This window comes from Giraffa tippelskirchi, chromosome 5 (genome assembly GCF_054371585.1).
Source record: "Giraffa tippelskirchi isolate mGirTip1 chromosome 5, T2T-mGirTip1v1.2.pri, whole genome shotgun sequence".
Classification (NCBI taxonomy): domain Eukaryota; kingdom Metazoa; phylum Chordata; class Mammalia; order Artiodactyla; family Giraffidae; genus Giraffa; species Giraffa tippelskirchi.
Window position 1 is genome coordinate 14,334,729 of NC_137279.1, and position 18,424 is coordinate 14,353,152.

The 18,424-nt window shown below is 37.2% G+C and overlaps 1 protein-coding gene across 7 annotated transcripts in view; it reads right to left on the bottom strand.

The window, feature by feature from the left end:
- RNF2 (ring finger protein 2) overlaps positions 1 to 18,424 on the bottom strand; it is a 37,033-nt gene continuing 18,609 nt past the window's right edge. For 3 of the 7 annotated variants that reach the window (XM_081492229.1, XM_081492226.1, XM_081492224.1), the window contains 6 exons: positions 9,442 to 9,530; positions 6,621 to 6,781; positions 5,757 to 5,972; positions 3,299 to 3,571; positions 2,300 to 2,471; positions 1 to 2,028 (listed from right to left, as the gene is read on the bottom strand). In XM_081492229.1, the coding sequence (XP_081348355.1) occupies positions 1,927 to 2,028; positions 2,300 to 2,471; positions 3,299 to 3,571; positions 5,757 to 5,972; positions 6,621 to 6,781; positions 9,442 to 9,528 (1,011 nt within the window). In that variant the 5' untranslated portion in view covers positions 9,529 to 9,530 and the 3' untranslated portion in view covers positions 1 to 1,926. The other 4 variants (XM_081492228.1, XM_081492227.1, XM_081492230.1 and 1 more) reach the window with 4 other exon arrangements.

Consider the following 18,424-nt stretch of genomic DNA (forward strand, 5'->3'; position numbering starts at 1 on the left):
TCTATCAAATACCGGTAATTATATTTTGCAAAGGATTACACATCCAGTAAATTCACTAATGATGCAAAGAATTTATATCCTCTCATACTGATGGATAAAAACACATACATTCTCTAAGCACAAAGCTTATATTCACAAATAACTTTTTGCTTAAAGACAAATGTCAATTAATAATCACAATGGAAATTTAGTTGTTTAATGTAACCACTAATCTAATGTCACCAATAAAATCTAAGCAGTTATATCACAAAACCAGGGTTATATTCAGTGGACATGCATTAATAATCTATACAATTTAACATTACACCAGAAAAGGAACTGAATACAAAATTTTCCTTGATATTTGGTGGTTTTCAAACTTCATGGCACAGATTACCAAAAAAAAAAAAAAAAAAACCTGTAAAAACAGATTTTAAATATTTTCAATAAAGTGGTAAAAAATTGAACAAGCCTTTAAGTTTTCATATTGGGGTGAATATTTAAAACATCAAGCTGGCCCCAATCTGTCAAAAATGACAGGTAAATATTTACAACGACTAGTTAGGCTTTCAGTTACAATGGTATTGGAGGGTGACTTTCCCCTGGTAAAAACCTTTTATGGTTAATTTCCCAATGCAAACATGTTTTTATAAATACTGTGATAATATAAACTTGGAAACATACCTGAAATCAGGACAGGGACAAAAAATAACCACACAAGTCAATCTTATTTCTGATCTGTAATCATAAAGGCTTTTGGGTCCAAACACCACACACTGTCCTTCATTATAAAACTAAATTAAGAAGAGTAGAATGACTTTACCATTCTGGCTGACATTCTTCAACAGAATTATCTTTCACTACACATCAAGGCAGGGTTCAAGCCCCATTAGCTTCTTCTCTAGATACAGTGTAATTAGCAGAGCACCAAATTTATAAACTGATATGGCAACCCAAAATGCTAAACACACTTTTCAAACAGAAGCAGATTTTCCCTATTGTTAGTTCTATGTGCCATGTTATTTTTGAAACTTACACAGCTACCAATAAGAAAAGAATTAGGGAAGCTTTGAACATATCTTGTACTTTTCATCAAGGCTAAAGTGCAAAATATCTCCATGTCTCTGGTATTTTAATAGGAAAAAAATACACATAATAAAGGAAATGAGGTGACAATAAAATACAAAGAAAAAGACTTTTAAAATACACACTTGAAGACTACATAAGAACAATTTTTCTTTCTTCAATGAAATCTGTGAATGAACCAAGTTCTCACAGAACTTGAGATCTTGTTTGGTTCTCTTTCCCAGGATCAGAAATTCCAAATTTAGAGGGACAAAAATGGAAGAAAATAACATTGCATGACAATGGACACTAAGTTCATAAAGAACTTTTCTTTAAAAATGAGATATTATGGAAGAAAATACCATGAAAATAATAATCCTATGAGAATTCTTTTTTTAAGCACAGTAAACTTGAGCCTTGGTCTTCATGAAGATACTACAGCTTATATAGAAAACTATAAATGTACAAGACTCCAGGAAAAAAAGTCAAAATACGTATTATTTAACATTCTGTAGGCCTAAAAAACTTTAAAGGGAGGGAGAAAGATGGCCAACTGAATCTTCACTTTAGAATACAGAACTATGAAAAATTCCTGGGTCAAAAGCTCCAAGATGCTCCAAATGGAACCACACTTTGTGAAAACATACAATTTAGATATACTTTTTAAAGGAAAGAAAAAGTACTGAATAACTGCACTTCCTTCCAAAAAGGAGATCTTAAATTAAGGGGAAAAGATTCTAATAGTGTAAACGAATCTGGCTCAGAAAGAAAACTGAATAACATATCCAATGTTCTGTCCATAAAAGTAATGACGGTACATCTTTAATATTAAAGAAATAGGCTATAAAAAAGTTCACTCTCAGAACTGGTTTTAGTAAAATCTCATTTGTGCTCCTTTGTGGGTGCATAATAAAGTTCCATGGGTTTGTTCACCTTCCAGTATTTCTCACTGACCAATTCCAAAGAAAAAGAGCCATTTAACACCTAAAACAAAAAAGAAACAATTATGAAAACTATTCAAAGCACAAAATAGTGACATGGAACTACATTAAAGTCCATCTGAAAAAAACACTTAGGATAAACTTGTTGTCACTTATACCACTCATAAAAGAAAAACGGATATATCAAGTTAACTGCCCTGCTGCAATTTCCCTTCAGTGTATGCACCATTTTATTAGGCCCTACCCCACAACTTGCCACTCTCAGATGTTCAATGTGCCCCCAATATCAACAGCCTATTATTTTAAATACTTACAGTGAACTGGCCACTGGCTGTTGCTATGTAAATGGTATACTGCTTCTCACTGGCAGTATCAAGGTTCATCTGGTTTGATTCTCCTTTGCTTCGAAGTTCTTCTAAAGCTAACCTCACAGCCAGATACTTGGATAAGTGATCAACAGTGGCATTGCCTGAAGTCTTTATGTATCTGGAAAAGCAAATCATTAAAACCTTAATTTCTAGATTAATGATAAAAATGTATGTAAATTATAAAACACATTTCCAAAAAGCCATACAAAATGCAAATATCTCAATTATTGACAAAATAATATCAGAAATTTATTCCTCTATTATCTAAAAATTTCTTATTGAAAGCTACAGAAGAGAGAACAGTACAAGCTCACATCCACCAGGCCATGAAGGCTCTGCCTACCCTACCATCCATAATACATGACATAAAATAACAAAAAATCAAATAGAAATACACACTGTACCAAGAGGAAAAAAAAAACATACCGCTCAACCCCAACAATCATTTCTGAATCTACAGCAGCAAGACTACTACTAAGAATATAAGCAAATCTCTTCTTGTCTAAGTATTAATTAATTTTAGGTTTTTCAGAATGAGCATAAGTGCTAATTTTCAGATGTTTTTTTAAAGCATGGTATATCATTCAATCACTCACTCAACCTGATGCGTATCTGCACTTAATGGCAGGTAGTGTGCTCTCTGGAGAGATTAATAATAAAACAGCCATGCTGGCCAGCCAAAAATTTTAGAGCATTATTATTAAGAAATTTAAATGATCCTTTCTCCTCCTCTACCTAAGAGGGTCATTCCTTTCAGATATGCAACTGTAGATGGCAAGCACATGAGGAATAAAGAAAACAATAATGCAGGCAGCTAAAATATCCAACTGACCTCTGGCAAACAATGGGATGACAAATATCACCCTTAATTCTTACCTGAAATTGCTTTTCAACTCCAAAGTAAACATTCTAAATTCAGATAATCTGAAACCAACCCACACTTACCTTGTCTGCGCACTGTCATCTTTTTCCATAAGTGTGGGATGAGGCCTGAATACTAATTCAATTTCACTAGCGCCATCCATTACTGGGTCAATTGCCACTGTTGCATTATTATTATCAAGCTCAAGCCCGGAATCATCAGATGTTTTGGTCCGTTTGTTACTAGGTCCTGCTTCCTGATTGCTATGCGTGGATGCATTACTACAGTGAGAACTGTCTCCATTGTCTTCTGCTCCACTACCATTTTCAATCTGTTGTTTCTTACCTCGCTGTAATCTAGTTAAAAGGAAAATAACACAAAAACAGGTTGCATGAAATTTACATGTAAGCGTTCTCAATGCATCAAGTTTGAAGTACATTTATTGAAGTTATTAAATTCTAAGTTCTCTGGTAGCCTAGAGGTTAGGGTTCCAGACTTTTATTACTGTGGCCTGGGTTCAATCCTTGGTCATGGAATTGAGACCTTGAAGCCACTTCAATGTGGACAAAAAAAAAAAAAAAAAAAAAAACCTAAATTCTAAAAACATCTTACTAACTGAATTTGCTCCAAGTTGAATAACGGCATTTATTTCCCACATGTCCCTGAAAAGTTTAGGGAAACACACACAGGCCAACATTTGAACAAATTTAACAAATACTTACATTCACTGAAAATTTTTCTTTTTTGATTATAGGGACTACTGGCAAATACTTATTTACATTTGGATACTTTTCATATGAGATTTTTAAATCGAAAGAAAGATATAATTCAGATATGTAAGCACTCTCTGCCTGCTGACCTCACCCAAAGTTGGCTAATGCAATGCAAAATTATTCTAATGCAAAAGATGAGATATCTAAATATAGAACATGAACACAGAAACATCTCTTTAAAAAGCTCAAACACTATAAACCGGTTAACTGGGGAAGGCGCTTCATGTACACATCTTATTTATTCATCAAAACAACAGTCAAAGCAGTTAACAATACCATCATTTTATAATTGGGGTGGAAGATTGGAACTTAGCAGACACCTGAAGAAATACTGTGTGCCATGCAGATTATCTAGAGGAGGTTCCTGAAAGACAGAACAGTAAGTATAAAGGCGCAAAGGCAGAAACAAGCTTGCTTAGTCTGAAAAACACCGAAGAAGCTTCAATAATGTTGTTAACAACTGAACGAAGCTTCTATCACATACTCCCACCACTAGAAATGTTCAAGCAAAATCAAAAGTCTATCTATAAAGGATTTCACAAAGAGGGGTCTTTCTCCGGGTAAAAGACTGAAAGTCTGCATTTCAGAATCACTTTTAGAACCTTTAAATACGAATGCCTGTTCCCCAATCAGAGATTCTGATTTACTTAGCCTGGAGTGATAACTTTGAGGCTCTAGGATTCAAAAACTTCCCAAGTGATTCTGATGGTCAGCCAAGGTGAAAGCCACTAGACTGAGATGTGGCTTTGGAAAGTCCTGACTCTCCCTGAGGCCTAAACATATAAGGAGATACAACAGCAGAAAAAAGAATGGAGGTGAGGAAAGTGCTCAGATTATATAGGGCTTTGGAAGCTACCATTAAGGTCTTTTAGCCTGAATGTGAAGAGAAACTATTAGAGGCCTCAAAGCAAAGGAGAACAGGACCTGACTTTCACCTTATCATTCTGGCTGCTGTGCTGAGAACAGATGGTGTAGTGGTAAGCGTGGAAAGTAGAAAGACCAATCAGGAGGCTACTTCAATACTTCAAACGAAAGACAGTTGCTGCTTATACCAACTTCGATATATTATGGGAAAAGCTAAAAATATATTTACCCGCAGATTAGTAAACAGACTGGGGAAAAAATAGAGATTAAAAGTAACTCCAAAATTTTTGGCTAAACCAAGTGTGATGATGGTGTTGCCATCAACTGAAATAAGCAAGAAAGAAGTAGGGGGCCAAAACTGACAATTCAGTACTGAACATGTTAAGTTTGAGACAAAAAACAGCTAATGACATACAAAGGGAACCAGGAGAATATGATCTCTTGAAAGCCAGGGAAAGAAAACCAATCAAAGAGAAAAGAGAAATTAACTGTAGAATATTAAGTAAGATGAGATCTCAGAATCAGCGACTAGATTTTTCCATGTGAAGGTCAATGGTAACTTTGACAAGGGTGATAATGAGGGGTGGGGGTAAAGCCTGACTAGGGGAGTTCAAAATGGGAAGAAATTGGAGCTAGTGAGTACAGACAACTCTTATGAAGAGAAGTACAGTGGTGAGTGGAGAGAGAAGTGGGTATATGAGAGGTTTTGTTTTTAAGATTCTGTTACTTTAAAAGGAATCCCCTATTATCCCAGGACACATACCTGCATGAAAAATTAATTACACAGAACTACTGTTGGTTACTGCATTTTATCTTTTTCAAAATGGAAGGCATCAAGTAAATTCAGTATTTAATAAAATATTCAGAAAAATGGCCACTCTATCTGGCCTTCTCGCCCATATACCTGTTCATAGCCTGTATCTTCAGTCCTTCCTCAATGCTGTGACTGAGTGCTTGCTGATTATTGTGCTTGTTGATCCTGGCTAATACTCTTTCTTGATGAGCTTCATACTCATCACGACTTGGATAAATTTTGCTGATGAGAGCATCAAAGTTTGGGTCTGGTCTTAGTGATCTTTTGGAAACTAGCTTTTTCCGACAGGTAGGGCATTCTTTATTGCTAAACAAAAAGAGGGAAAGAAAATATAAGTAACGCCAGTATCTTTGGGCTGAAGACAAAAATAGCCAGCTTCCAGATTATTACCAACTTTTTCCCAATACCTTTACTAAGTCACAAAAATTTAAACTGATTAACCTGACTTTCTGTGAATATCTGACTAGTGGCTATAAGCACAATCTTTGAAACCTTAGATACTCTCTACTACTTGCCAACACAGAAAAATCTAATACTTTCCTATGATAATTTATATATAACCGTTTTAGAAATGAAAATCTATTCTTTCCTAATATAAAGTTCCCCTTTCTGATATCCATGCCATACATGGAAAAACTACCCATTAATACATACCCATGTTATAAATTATTTTATTAAAATAGCTTTCATTAGGATATTATTTTACATACTTAAGAAGTGGAAAAACCATGGTTTCAAGCTTTGTAGTTTCCTCAAAATAAAAAACTCATCCTGAAAAGCTTCTAAAATTATATAAAACCAACTATTTCAAAACAAAGATTCTCCAACAATTACAACCTAGACTTTAGATAAATTTCCAAATGTCAGATGAATATGTATTTCTCAAAACCCACAGAGCACTAGAATACTGTCCTCACATGATTTAAATACCTAGGTATCATCATTTTTACATACCCACTTCTGAGGGCTGTGATAATGCAGTCCGCACAAAAACGATGTAAGCACTCTTTTGTAGTCATGGTGTTCTTCAACATATCCAAACAAATTGGACACATTAATTCACTGTGTAGACTTCGAGGTGAAACCACAATTTCTAAGCCATCTGTTATTGCCTCCTGTAAAAACATCACTTTAAAATTAAATGCTACCTAATTTTTTTTTTTAAAGTTATGGACAAGTTCAAACATGTAAGAATACAGAAAAGACAAAAATGAACACCTGTGTAGCCATCATCCAGTCACCATCACTGTCAATTCACAACCAATCTTGTTTTAGCTCTAATCTCCTTCAACTTCCCTCAGCCCCAGCACCAAAGCATTATATAAATGCTGTTATCATAATGCTAAAGATAGCATATCGTATATTTAAAAGACAACTAATGGTAAATTAGCCTGGTATAATTTTAAAACAGCACTGAATATGTAGTTGGATGGTTTAGGTTCTAGTTCAACAACTAGCTCTGCAACTCTAAATATTTTAACATTGTCTTCTTACCTGCAAAATGAGGAAGTTAAAGCTAAAGGAACCCTAAAAATTCTTCCATCTGCAAAAGTGCACCATTTTGATAATAAACTATATATTTCATGCCATCCATTAAAAGTTTTTAAAATATGAATTTAAATGTTCTCTATGCACAGTTTAACAGGATTTTGTTTTAAAATCACTTTTTGAACCTTAAAAAATCTTGATCCACGGAGCAGTTGTACACCAAGTGGTCAGGTTCTCAGGCTAACCTACAAACTGATTTAAACTATAGCACATATGTCTGAAGTAACAAGTATTAGTATTTCTAATTGTCATGACTAAAACTGTTGTCAGTGAGAAATGCATTTGGTGTTCCAATGTAGAATTCAGGCCACATCTCCCAAAGGCACAGCTAATGACTCCTATGGATTGAGGAAAGAGGTCTAATTAGTGGCCACTGAAAAGGAAGATGCAGGTAGAAATACGGGTTCCCAACAGGGTTGCTGACACTTCCTGTTTCCACTGGCTCTCCACCGTATTTGTGTTTTCTTTATAGGGTCAAAGATTGATGACTCCACAAGAAAAGACAATGAAACTGTAGATACTGTCCCTTATCAAGTATCTCTTATATTTCAACCTTTCTACATAAAGCACTTTCTGTATTTTACTTAGTTTAACACGTACAAAAACTTTTGACTTAGGAATTATAACCCCCATTTTATGAATCACACAGGGTATGATGAAGACCCAGCTAGTAATCAAGCCTGTCCCCCTTGGCCTCTTGAAAACTTGCCTAGCAAAATCCCAAGCCTGGATAAACCATCCATCCAGGTTTGCATGCCTGTACCTGTATATCTGTGCAACACTGCAGAGGGGGAAAGGGGAAGAATCACACAACCAGACTGGTATCAGTAAAAACTCACTTTTCTTTTCACTACACTGTTTTTCACACCTTTTCTTCTATCTGCAGACCTTCTATCATGTAAACGTTAAACAGATTACCTTATCTCAAATTCATTAAACGAGAGCTCTCATTTTCTCTCTATCTGATCTTTATAAAGCATCTTCCTCATTCTTATTACAAGGAGAAAGTACACCACTTCCTATCAAATGTGCATTCCTTCCTACCTTCTCAAGCATACTCCCCTTTTAATTATTCTGTCTGCTCTCAGACTCTAGCAATCTCTCCCTCCTCACTAAATCAGTCTGGATTAACAGTGACCACCATTAATTAATAATGGTGATTATTAATCATTAATCATTATTAACCCTCCCATTAATCAGTGTGGGTTGCTGCAGTGAAATGTAAACCTTAGAGCTGTGTGCAGAGGGAGCTGGGGTGAGAGTAGTTCCATTTCTCACTAACAAAATTTAAAACTTCCTGATTCTACGTTCCCCTCAAGTTTTCAGTCATTTCGGCTCCTCTGCACAGCCAAACTTCTCTAAACCATTAGCTATTCATCTTCATCTCCCCTCCTCCCTCTTTAACACAGCACAACCTACTCAGTGAATCTATTCTTCTCAAGGGTTACCAACTATATACTGCCAACTCGAATGTTCACTTTTGTAATCCTCATCCTACTCATCCTCTCAGTAGTACTGAACGCAGTAGCTGCATCCTCCTTGGAACACTCTGTCCTCTTTTTTTACCTCCTCTCCTCATCTCCCATTTTTCCTTCCATTTCTCTGGCTGTTCCTTCTCAGTCTCCTTTCCCATTACTTAATTTCTAAATGCTGAAGCTCCTCTGGATGAAGTTCTGAGCCTTCTGCTCATCTCTCTCTAGGTAATCTGGCATTCTGTCCTCAAAATGCACTGCACTGACAAGTCCTAAAACTTTGTATTTAGCCCAGACCCCTAGGTAGCATTTCTGCTTGTCTTACAGGCTTTTCAAACTTTCAGACTTCAGTTTTAAGGATGTTTATCTCCTTCAAACTTGTTCCTCTCCCAGTCTTTCCCATCTTCACCTTCTCAAAATAGTCTTCCCTAGTTATCCTGTTATTATTACAGCATAGAGCAACTTTCCTATATACAACTTCTCATATGTGTAATTTACTTGCTTGATGTCTAAACTCCCTGGGCTGATGCCACATCTGCTTTATTCACTTTACCTAGTTCCTAGTTTAGGACCTGGTACACAATAGGCACTCAAATTATTTCTTCAATGAATGGTCAACCAACACACAAAAATTAGGACTATTTTGTATATAAATGTATTATTACAGTAATGTTCTTTCAAATTTTCATTTTCTAAAAATATATTCAGTTTACATATGTCTCATATTTTCCCCAAATTATCTTGGTCTACATTACCTGAGGTGTTCGTTGTAGTTCATATAAACTGAGTTCCCATGTTTTGCTTAATGGCTGAGTTCCATTTGTCTGCACAGCCTGAGACATTGCTAGGAATAAAGAGGAGAGAAAAACAACTTTAGTATCTGAAAGGGAAGTAAATCTCAGAACTAATTTTTAGACATTGTAAATCCTGAGAAAAACAATTTTAAAAAAATCACACACTGGTTCAAGAATGGAAATGAAGAAAAGCTCGAGAATATTTCCATTTATAAATACAAGCTACTTGACAGCAAGAGGCTATGACTGATCTCTGAACACCTAACAGCCCACATGCAGAGAATGCTTCATTATTACTAATATATAGAAAAATCCTCTTCACCCAAAATAGCAAGTATCTTTCTGAAACTAATGGTCATGGGACTTAGAACTAAGTCAGGAAAATGTCAGACTTTTCAGCATGGCCACCTGGTTCAATTTTTCCCAGAGACACACAATCTACCTTCTAAGCACTTTAAGCCACAGGTCATCCTGCCTCTACTTTCACAGCTCCGCTCATGAAAAATCCCGTCTACTAAGTCAGCTTATAATTCAGAACGCTCCTCCTAATGGTGAGTCCAAAACTGCTACCTATCCCCCCCCTACAGCTTGCCCTCTGGAGGCAAGCTGATTAAGTCAAACCATTTTTCTTCACAACAGTCTTTCAAATATTCGGACACTTATCATATCCCACCTGATTTTTCTTTACTTCTGGCTGAATGTCCTAGTTCCTCCTACTGCTCACCATTTGATACAATTTCAAGGTCTCCTTGAGTTCTAGTTATTTAATGGAGCACGAAGGGAGGGAGAGTGGTCCAGCAGATAGTGAGAAGGAAAAATACCACACTTGCCTAAAGACACAACTTGTACGATCACAGTACGTCATATACTCTACACTGGCACATAAACTATGAAGGACATGATCTATCTGTACCCAGGATGCTGAATTTCCCACTTTTAGCAGATACCATTTAAAAATATCTGCTCAAGATTCCACCTAATGAGCAATTAACTCAACTTTGCTTTTATAAGCAAAAGCACTTCACTGAACTTTAACCTAAATTCTAGTGCCCTCTAAAAATGACACACTGTCTCATCGACAGAAAGCTACATTTCCACATGAAGTTTCTCCTTTGTCCAAGCAAAAACGTGAAATATGTTCAAATTTTTCAAATTTGAGTAAATTATGGATTTTGTTTATAATTTTGAGGCTGTCCACTGAGTCTACCCTAAACACTTCTTCATTTTGCTTATTGGAACTAGCAGACTCCCAAACAAGTAAACATTCCTTAAGCCTTTTGTCCTTGAACTAAAATCATCATTCAGGTCCTGTATGATCCCTGATCAGTGTCCCCAACAGTAATCTGGAATCTCAGCAATTTTTCTCAGCTACTATAGCTGAGTTGCACAGTCACTAGTCTAGCTGAGTTTGTTAATTCTATGATTAGTATCCTGTGGTTCTTTGAGTATCTCCCTGAATGCTTTAACTCCATTCTCTGAGAATCATAAATTGGAAGAATTTTGTGAAAGAAACTTCTCCTTGATGAAATACTGTCTCTTCTGTATCATTCAATCTTCAGAGGATCAAATGACAGCACAGGCTCTACTAACTGCTACGTAGTTAAACTTCAGCAGCCAACAGATACAAGAGACCCAAGAGACCAGTGTCTACTCTCTGGAGCAACAAACTTTGCCATAAGCCTCTCTAAAAACTTTCATGAGGAGATATCTAAAAGAGACATCACTTTGTTTAATGGAGGAGGCCATTCTTCATTTCTGTACTCGAGGACTAAGGTTAACATTTCCTACTTTAGGAACTAAATCATGGTTCCTAGCCACCACTTCTTGGGCTTTCCAGGCAGCTCAGTGGTAAAGAATCTGCTTATCAACTCAAGAGACACAGGTTTGTTCCCTGAGTCAAGAAGATTCTCTGGAGAAGAAAACAGCAGCCCACTCCGGTATTCTTGCCTGGGAAGTCCCATGGACAGAGAGGCCTGGTGGGCTACAGTCCATAGGGTCGCACAAGAGTGGGACACGACTTAGCAACTAAACAACAACAAGAAGCCACCACTTTATGAGCACTGCTTGATCCTACTGTATGCACTGTGTGTTATCAATACAACTAAAACAAGCTCTAGAAAAGAAAGGAGAGAAAGTACCAGATATACGATGGCCAGTCTTTCTGACTGGTATGCTGAAGCTGTAAAATTAAACTTGGACTTCAAAGCAGCATGTCTTTAAAGACTCTAGCAAAGAAAAAAAGCATTCAGATTATCTGAAACCTGCCCTCCTTATGCATCCAACATTATGTTTTGGCATCACCACTTTTTATACTCTCTGTTCCCCTTTACTGCCTCCCTTGAAATTCCAAATGAACTATCTTTTCCTCAAGGTCTTCCCCAAGAAAACAACCAATGACCCATACCCACTTTAGACTGCTACAATGGAAGATAAATCAATGGAAACTAAAGTAAGGTACAGTTTAGGGTTAGCAATCGTAATAAAAAACTTTCCAAAACCATAAGGCAGAGAGACTAATAGCTGCTATTGTATTTCATTCTGTTAAGACACTGTTTGTTCAGGAATCCCAGGCTTACATTAAGGACTCCATTTACTTGTAGCCTCTCAGATGAATAAGTGTTGAAAACTGGCTGGAAAAACAGAAAAAAAAGAAAGTACAAAACATTCCACAGGAGACTAGGGAATGCAAGGAACTAGAAAAAGCAAGAAAACAAGAGTGATACACAGGCCTTTTCTGGTGTCTTTCCTTTAAAAGTCAGACTAAAATTCAAGGTTGTGAGCAAAGAATGGAACAATAAACAGGAAACATAAGAAACTGGCACCAAGGGGCGCAACCTGTATTGTGGGACGGGCCCAACAGACACTGCAGAAAGAACCTGCCCTTCTTTTTCTTAACAGGCTAACAGCTAAAATACAGGGCTTAAAAAAAAGGAACAGAAATTTGCAAATTTGGATAATTTCCAACACAGCAGTTGAAAATGTGAGAAAACCTTTAGAAAACTGACAAAGTACAAACTAAAACAAACATATGATACTTCAGATAAAAAAACCAAAGATCCTTTAGCCTCTAAGTTTCAAGGACCTATTCATAAAGATACTGACAGATACAGCAATCAGAAAAAATAAGTGGAAGAGGCACTGCTCCATATTAGCAAAGAAAGGGTATACCTGGGGTGGGGTCGGGTGGGATGTGTGTATGTAAAGAACAATGGCCTCAAACCTACCAAGGATGCAGCTCTGAAGATGACTGTGGAATTCACTGAACTCAAGGTAAACTACCTTCATATACAGCTTCCCCGTAAACACATGTGCCACTTTTCTACCATAAACTCTATAACAAAATGAATCTACCAGAGAACTAAAACTACTAAGACAGGAGGAATTTCTCAGAACTCTAAATCCTAACCCAGGTCCCAACACTGTTACCCTGGGGTCAACTATAAACAGAACACGCCTTTCATCTGTCTGTAAAACGCTCCCACAGCAAATTAATAGGAACTGTCAAATAAAATATTCTCCTAAAGCCTTGTTTCTAGAGATATCAGTTCTGCTGAACATAGTCAAATTTTATCTGATATGGATATTTGTATACCTGTGGCAACTAAGCTTCAGGAAGTAAACCACAAGCTAGTTGTAGTTCCAAAACACCACAATATCATTTGGAAAACCAGGATCAATATGACTTTTGAAAATTTTCCAGTCTTTCTGTTTGAATCTGTATTACAATCAATCATAAGTTCCCTGGTAACTAGTCTTAAATGCTACTGCATGGATGCCATCTTACCAGATAATACAGCAGGTGTTACCATAAAAGAAAAGGATACAATCTTGCTGATTACCAAAAACACTATCTCATTTTTTTTCTTTTTTAAATTACGAAAGTATGATATAACACAATTACAGGAGATTTGGAAAATACAGAACAAGGTTACATATAGTTCCACTACATATTAAATTATTTTTTAAGTAGATTAAGATTTTTTAGTTGGAATTTCAATATCAAACTCTCAAAAATTAACAGAATGAATATATAGAGAAGTAGAGGGATATAGTAGACCTGAAAATCACTATGAGAACCAATTCAACATAATTAAGATTTATACAGTTTTCACACAACAGTGGGATACAAGTTCTATTCAAGTTCCCAGACAATAAACTAGGAGACATTGGAAGATACCCATGGACATAAAACAAAGTGCAAAAATTTCATGGTCTAAAGGTACTGAAATAGAGTCTGTTCTCTTATCACTGTGGAATTATGTTAGAAATCAGTATTGAAAGATATTTGAAAATAACCCACATATTTTCAAGTACAATGTGACATTTACCAAGAGAGATCTTTGACTTCACCATTAAAAGCCTCAATAAAGTTAGAAGTCTAAGAAAACACAGAGGGTGTATCTCAATTTTTAAGAACATGTCAGCAGTGCAGATATCAACAATATTTAGTAACATCTCCTGTGATCTGGCCAAAGAGGGTCAAAAGGGGATCTGAGATGAAAACTTCCATTTTTTGACTCAAGACACAATCCACATATACAGAAGGAGCTATAAATTCTACTTTGGCCTAAAGCACATGAACTACATGTATTCAGGAAGCTCAAATTTCCACTTTTGGCAGTTACCAAACAGATAAGCTCCCCAGAACTAGTTCCTCTTTGCTTTTAGGTCAATATACATTTTTTCATTTAAATTTAACCTAAATTGTACCCTTCCCCCAAATCATATACAAACTTTCCCCTTCTTTAGTTTAGTGACAAGCTGCATTTCTGTCTGCAGCTCAATCTTGCCCAAAGTAAGAACATGAAAGACATTTAGCTTCTGTTTTTCAGGTAAGAGTGAACTGTGACTTTGATGACTGGTATTTGGGAGTCATCTAGATATTCATACTACTGACATATACATAGAGCAAAAAAAGAGAAAAGGAGTAAGAATGGATGGCCTAGATAATAACTACATTCTGAAAGACTGGAAAGTAGAGCTGAAGCCAGTGAAGGAGGGAAATGAGGTGTCAGACAAAGTAGATTCTTTCCAGCAACAGGAGTTGACTACTGCCTGAAGATCCTTGCCACAAAATAGAAGATCTAGGTCTACCCATGGCCCAACCCCACCTAAATGACACTTATGAATAAGAAAAGAGATACTCAACAAAACAGAAACGTTTCTTGCACAAAGTAGACACTCAAAGTTGTGAAGCGAATATTAACATTATAGTTCAGACAAGATAATTTCAATAGCAGTGACAGAAACAAAATAAATCCTGAGAAAAGATCTAGTCACAGTTAAATGTTGAATGTTCACAGCTTCAATAACCAAAGGAAAAATATCAATAGTATATTCAAAATTTTCTTTGAAGGACCATAAATATTTGGCTTTCATGCTGACTTTCCACATTGTCACATATGGCAGATCACAAAGTCCTTTGTGGACACTCAATGTGGTTTCAAAAGCTTTTTCAATACAGCAACCTCAAGATGACAGGATGGCATCACCAACTCCATGCACATGAGTCCGAGCAAACTCTGGTAGATGGAGAAGGACAGGGAAACTAGTGTGCTACAGTCCATGGGGTCGCACAGAGCTGGAAACGACTCAGCGACTGAACAACTGAACACCACCACTCAACAAGTGATTCAGTTCAGTTCAGTCGCTCAGTCACGTCTGACTCTTTGTGGCCCCATGGACTGCAGCATGCCAGGCTCCCCTGTCCTTCACCGAGTCCGGGAACTTGCTCAAACTCATGCCTATCAGGTCAGTGATGCCATCCAACCATCTCATCCTCTGTTGTCCCCTTCTCCTCCTGCCTTCAATCTTTCCCAGCATCAGGATCTTTTCCAATGAGTCAGCTCTTCACATCAGGTGGCCAAAGTACTGGAGTTTCAGTGTCAGCCATCAGTCCTTCCAACGAATATTCAGGACTGATTTCCTTTAGGATTGACTGGGTGGATCTCCATGCAGTCCAAGGGACTCTCAAGAGTCTTCTCCAACACCACAGTTTAAAAGCATCAATTCTTTACACTCAGCTTTCTATATAGTCCAACTTTCATATCCACACATGACTACTGGAAAAACCGTATCTTTGACTAGATGGACCTTTGTCGGTAACGTCTCTGCTTTTTAATATGCTGTCTAGGTTGGTCATAGCTTTTCTTCCAAGGAGCAAGCATCTCTAATTTCATGGCTGCAGCCACCATCTGCAGTGATTTTGGAGCCCAAGAAAATAAAGTCTGTCACTGTTTCCATTGTTTCCCCATCTTTTTGGCATGAAGTGATGGGACTGGACGCCATGATCTTAGTTTTCTGCATGTTGAGTTTTTCTCAACACTACTACTAAAAGTAGTTTTTCTGAGAGACCAATACTAAACGCCTTTTTGCAACAAATGACTACCCATAAAGAAAAGGGCTGAGAAGGGAAAACAGATGAAAACTCCTATGCATTCTAAAGCTTATCTTTCTCTTTTCAAAAAAAACAAGAAAAAACATGAAGATTTTGATTTCCAGTTCTGCATGTAAGTTACCATTCCGTCCTAATAAGTAAAAAGCTGAACAGACTGAAAAATCAACTACTCTTCCAGGATCCATAAGTGAGGAGAGGACAGAAGGCAACCGACTGTCCCAAAACTGGAGAGACAGAATACTGGGAATCTCAACACCTCAACTGCAGGAGGAACCAGTGACAGGTAGGAAACTCTGAACTGTCCTTGAAAAAGTCTTGGAGTATGCTGAGTGTGGACAAGTCTGAGAGTTAAAAACTCCAGGAGGACCCAGTAACAGGGAGGGCAGCCCCCAAAATACTGCAACATTTACCTCCAGTAGCCCAACCAGATTACCACAGCAATTATCAGAGAAAAATCCCTTCATGCTTCCAGCAGAGGGAGGGGGAAAGGAAACCATTTTAAAATATGCCCGAGCCCTCTAATCCTTAACAAAGCTGCCCTCAGAGAAAACCAGATGACCAGCACCTAACCCGATGGGGTATTATCAGAACCTAAGTGAACCGGGGAAGGGAAATAACCAACTCCAGTCCATTCTAGTCATCCTGTCCCAACTAAAAGGGGTTAAAAAAAAAACTAACAGCCACTAGTGAAGTTCACAGTCTAGAGGAATAGATTCTGAGATCAATTATAAGAGTACAGAACCCTCACTTTCCCCCAACACCTCACCACCACACTACTAAAGGCCTTTTTGCAGCAGTTGCTTTTACCCAGTACAACTTGTTGGCTATAGAAAAAATTACAAGGCATACCAAAAGACAAAAACATAAGCTGAGAAACAAAGCATCAGAACCAGACATGGCAGGGATACTGGAATTATCAGACCAGAAAAGAAAGACATAAGAAAATTTAAAAGATAAGCCAATTGACAAAGAGAAAATATTTGCAACATACATAATAAACAAAGGTCAAAATCCATAATATATAGCAGATCCTGCCCTAAGTCAATTTAAAAGACAACTCAATATAGGCAAAATGATGAATGGGTAATTAACAGGAATAACGAATGGCCCACAAAATTAAATCATGCTTAACTTCACTACAAATCACTGAACTGCAAATCAAGACAATGTTATCTATATATGTTCTGTTTTTTGGCTGTGATGCTGACAAAAATTAAAATGACTGATAATACTGTTAGAAAGGGTACACAGAAACAGGAATTCTCAAATCACTGGAAGTGTACAGTGGCATGGTTTCAGGGACAGAACAATCTGGCTATTAAATTTTTATCATTCTAACACAAAGAATTTGGTTGCTGAAACATGTCCTGCAATTCAGGCTTTAGGAAAAGTGACAAATTTTTTAAAATGAATACAAAAATTAGTTTTCAGGACAAAAGTACATTAATTCCCAATTTAGAAATTAAAATTACCACTTTAAGTTTTTTCCATTAAAAATATATTATACTTAAGTCATGTGTCTATATTACTGGAAAATTTGTACTTGTGCACTAATTCAATTACATTATGGATTCGTCTTTTGGAGACTCACCTAGGGACTTGAGACACTAATCATAATATCGTTGGGCTTCCCTGGTAGCTCAGGGGTCAAGAATCCACCTGCAATGCAGGAGATGCAGGTTCGATCCCTGGGTCAGGAAGATCCCCTGGAGGAGGAACAGCAAGCCACTCCAATATTCTTGCCTGGGAAATCCCACGGACAGAGGAGCCTGGCAAGCTACAGTCCATGGAGTCGCAAAGAGTCAGACACGACTGAGTGACTAAATACACATGAACACATGTAACACGGCTGCACATAAATATTCACTTAGTAGTACCTGGCAAACAAAGGAATGTAAAGGCTTCCCAGAGTGTCCTTTTATTTCACCCCAATCTATAACCCTCAAATTGGTTGAAGTTTTTAAAGTTTAGTCGCTCAGTCGTGTCCGACTCTTTGCGACCCCATGGATTGTAGACTACCCGGCTCCTCCATCCACGGGATTTTCCAGGCAAGAGTACTGGAGTGGGTTGCCATTTCCTTCTCCAGAGGATCTTCCCAACCCAGGGATCAAACCCGAGTCTCCCTCATTGTAGGCAGACACTTTACCGTCTGAGCTACCAGGGAAGCCCAACGAGCTATTTATACTCCATATACTTTATATGTATATTTATATATATATATATATATGGACTCCATTTATACTCTGAAGAATGACTGATGTATTAGTTTCCTGTGACTGCTGTAACAAATTATCACAAATTTGGTGGTTTAAAACAACATAAATTTCTCTCTCTTAGTCCTGGATACCACAAATCCTAAACTGATATCAACAGGGCCAACATCAAGCTGTTGGCAGGCTGAGCATCTTCCAGAGATTTTATGAAAGATTCTGCTCCTTGCCTCTTCCAGCCTGGAGTAACTGTTGGTGTTCCTTGACCTGTGGCCACATCATTCCAATCTTTGCCTCTGTGGTCATACTGCCTCCTTCTCTTCTAAATGTAAACTCT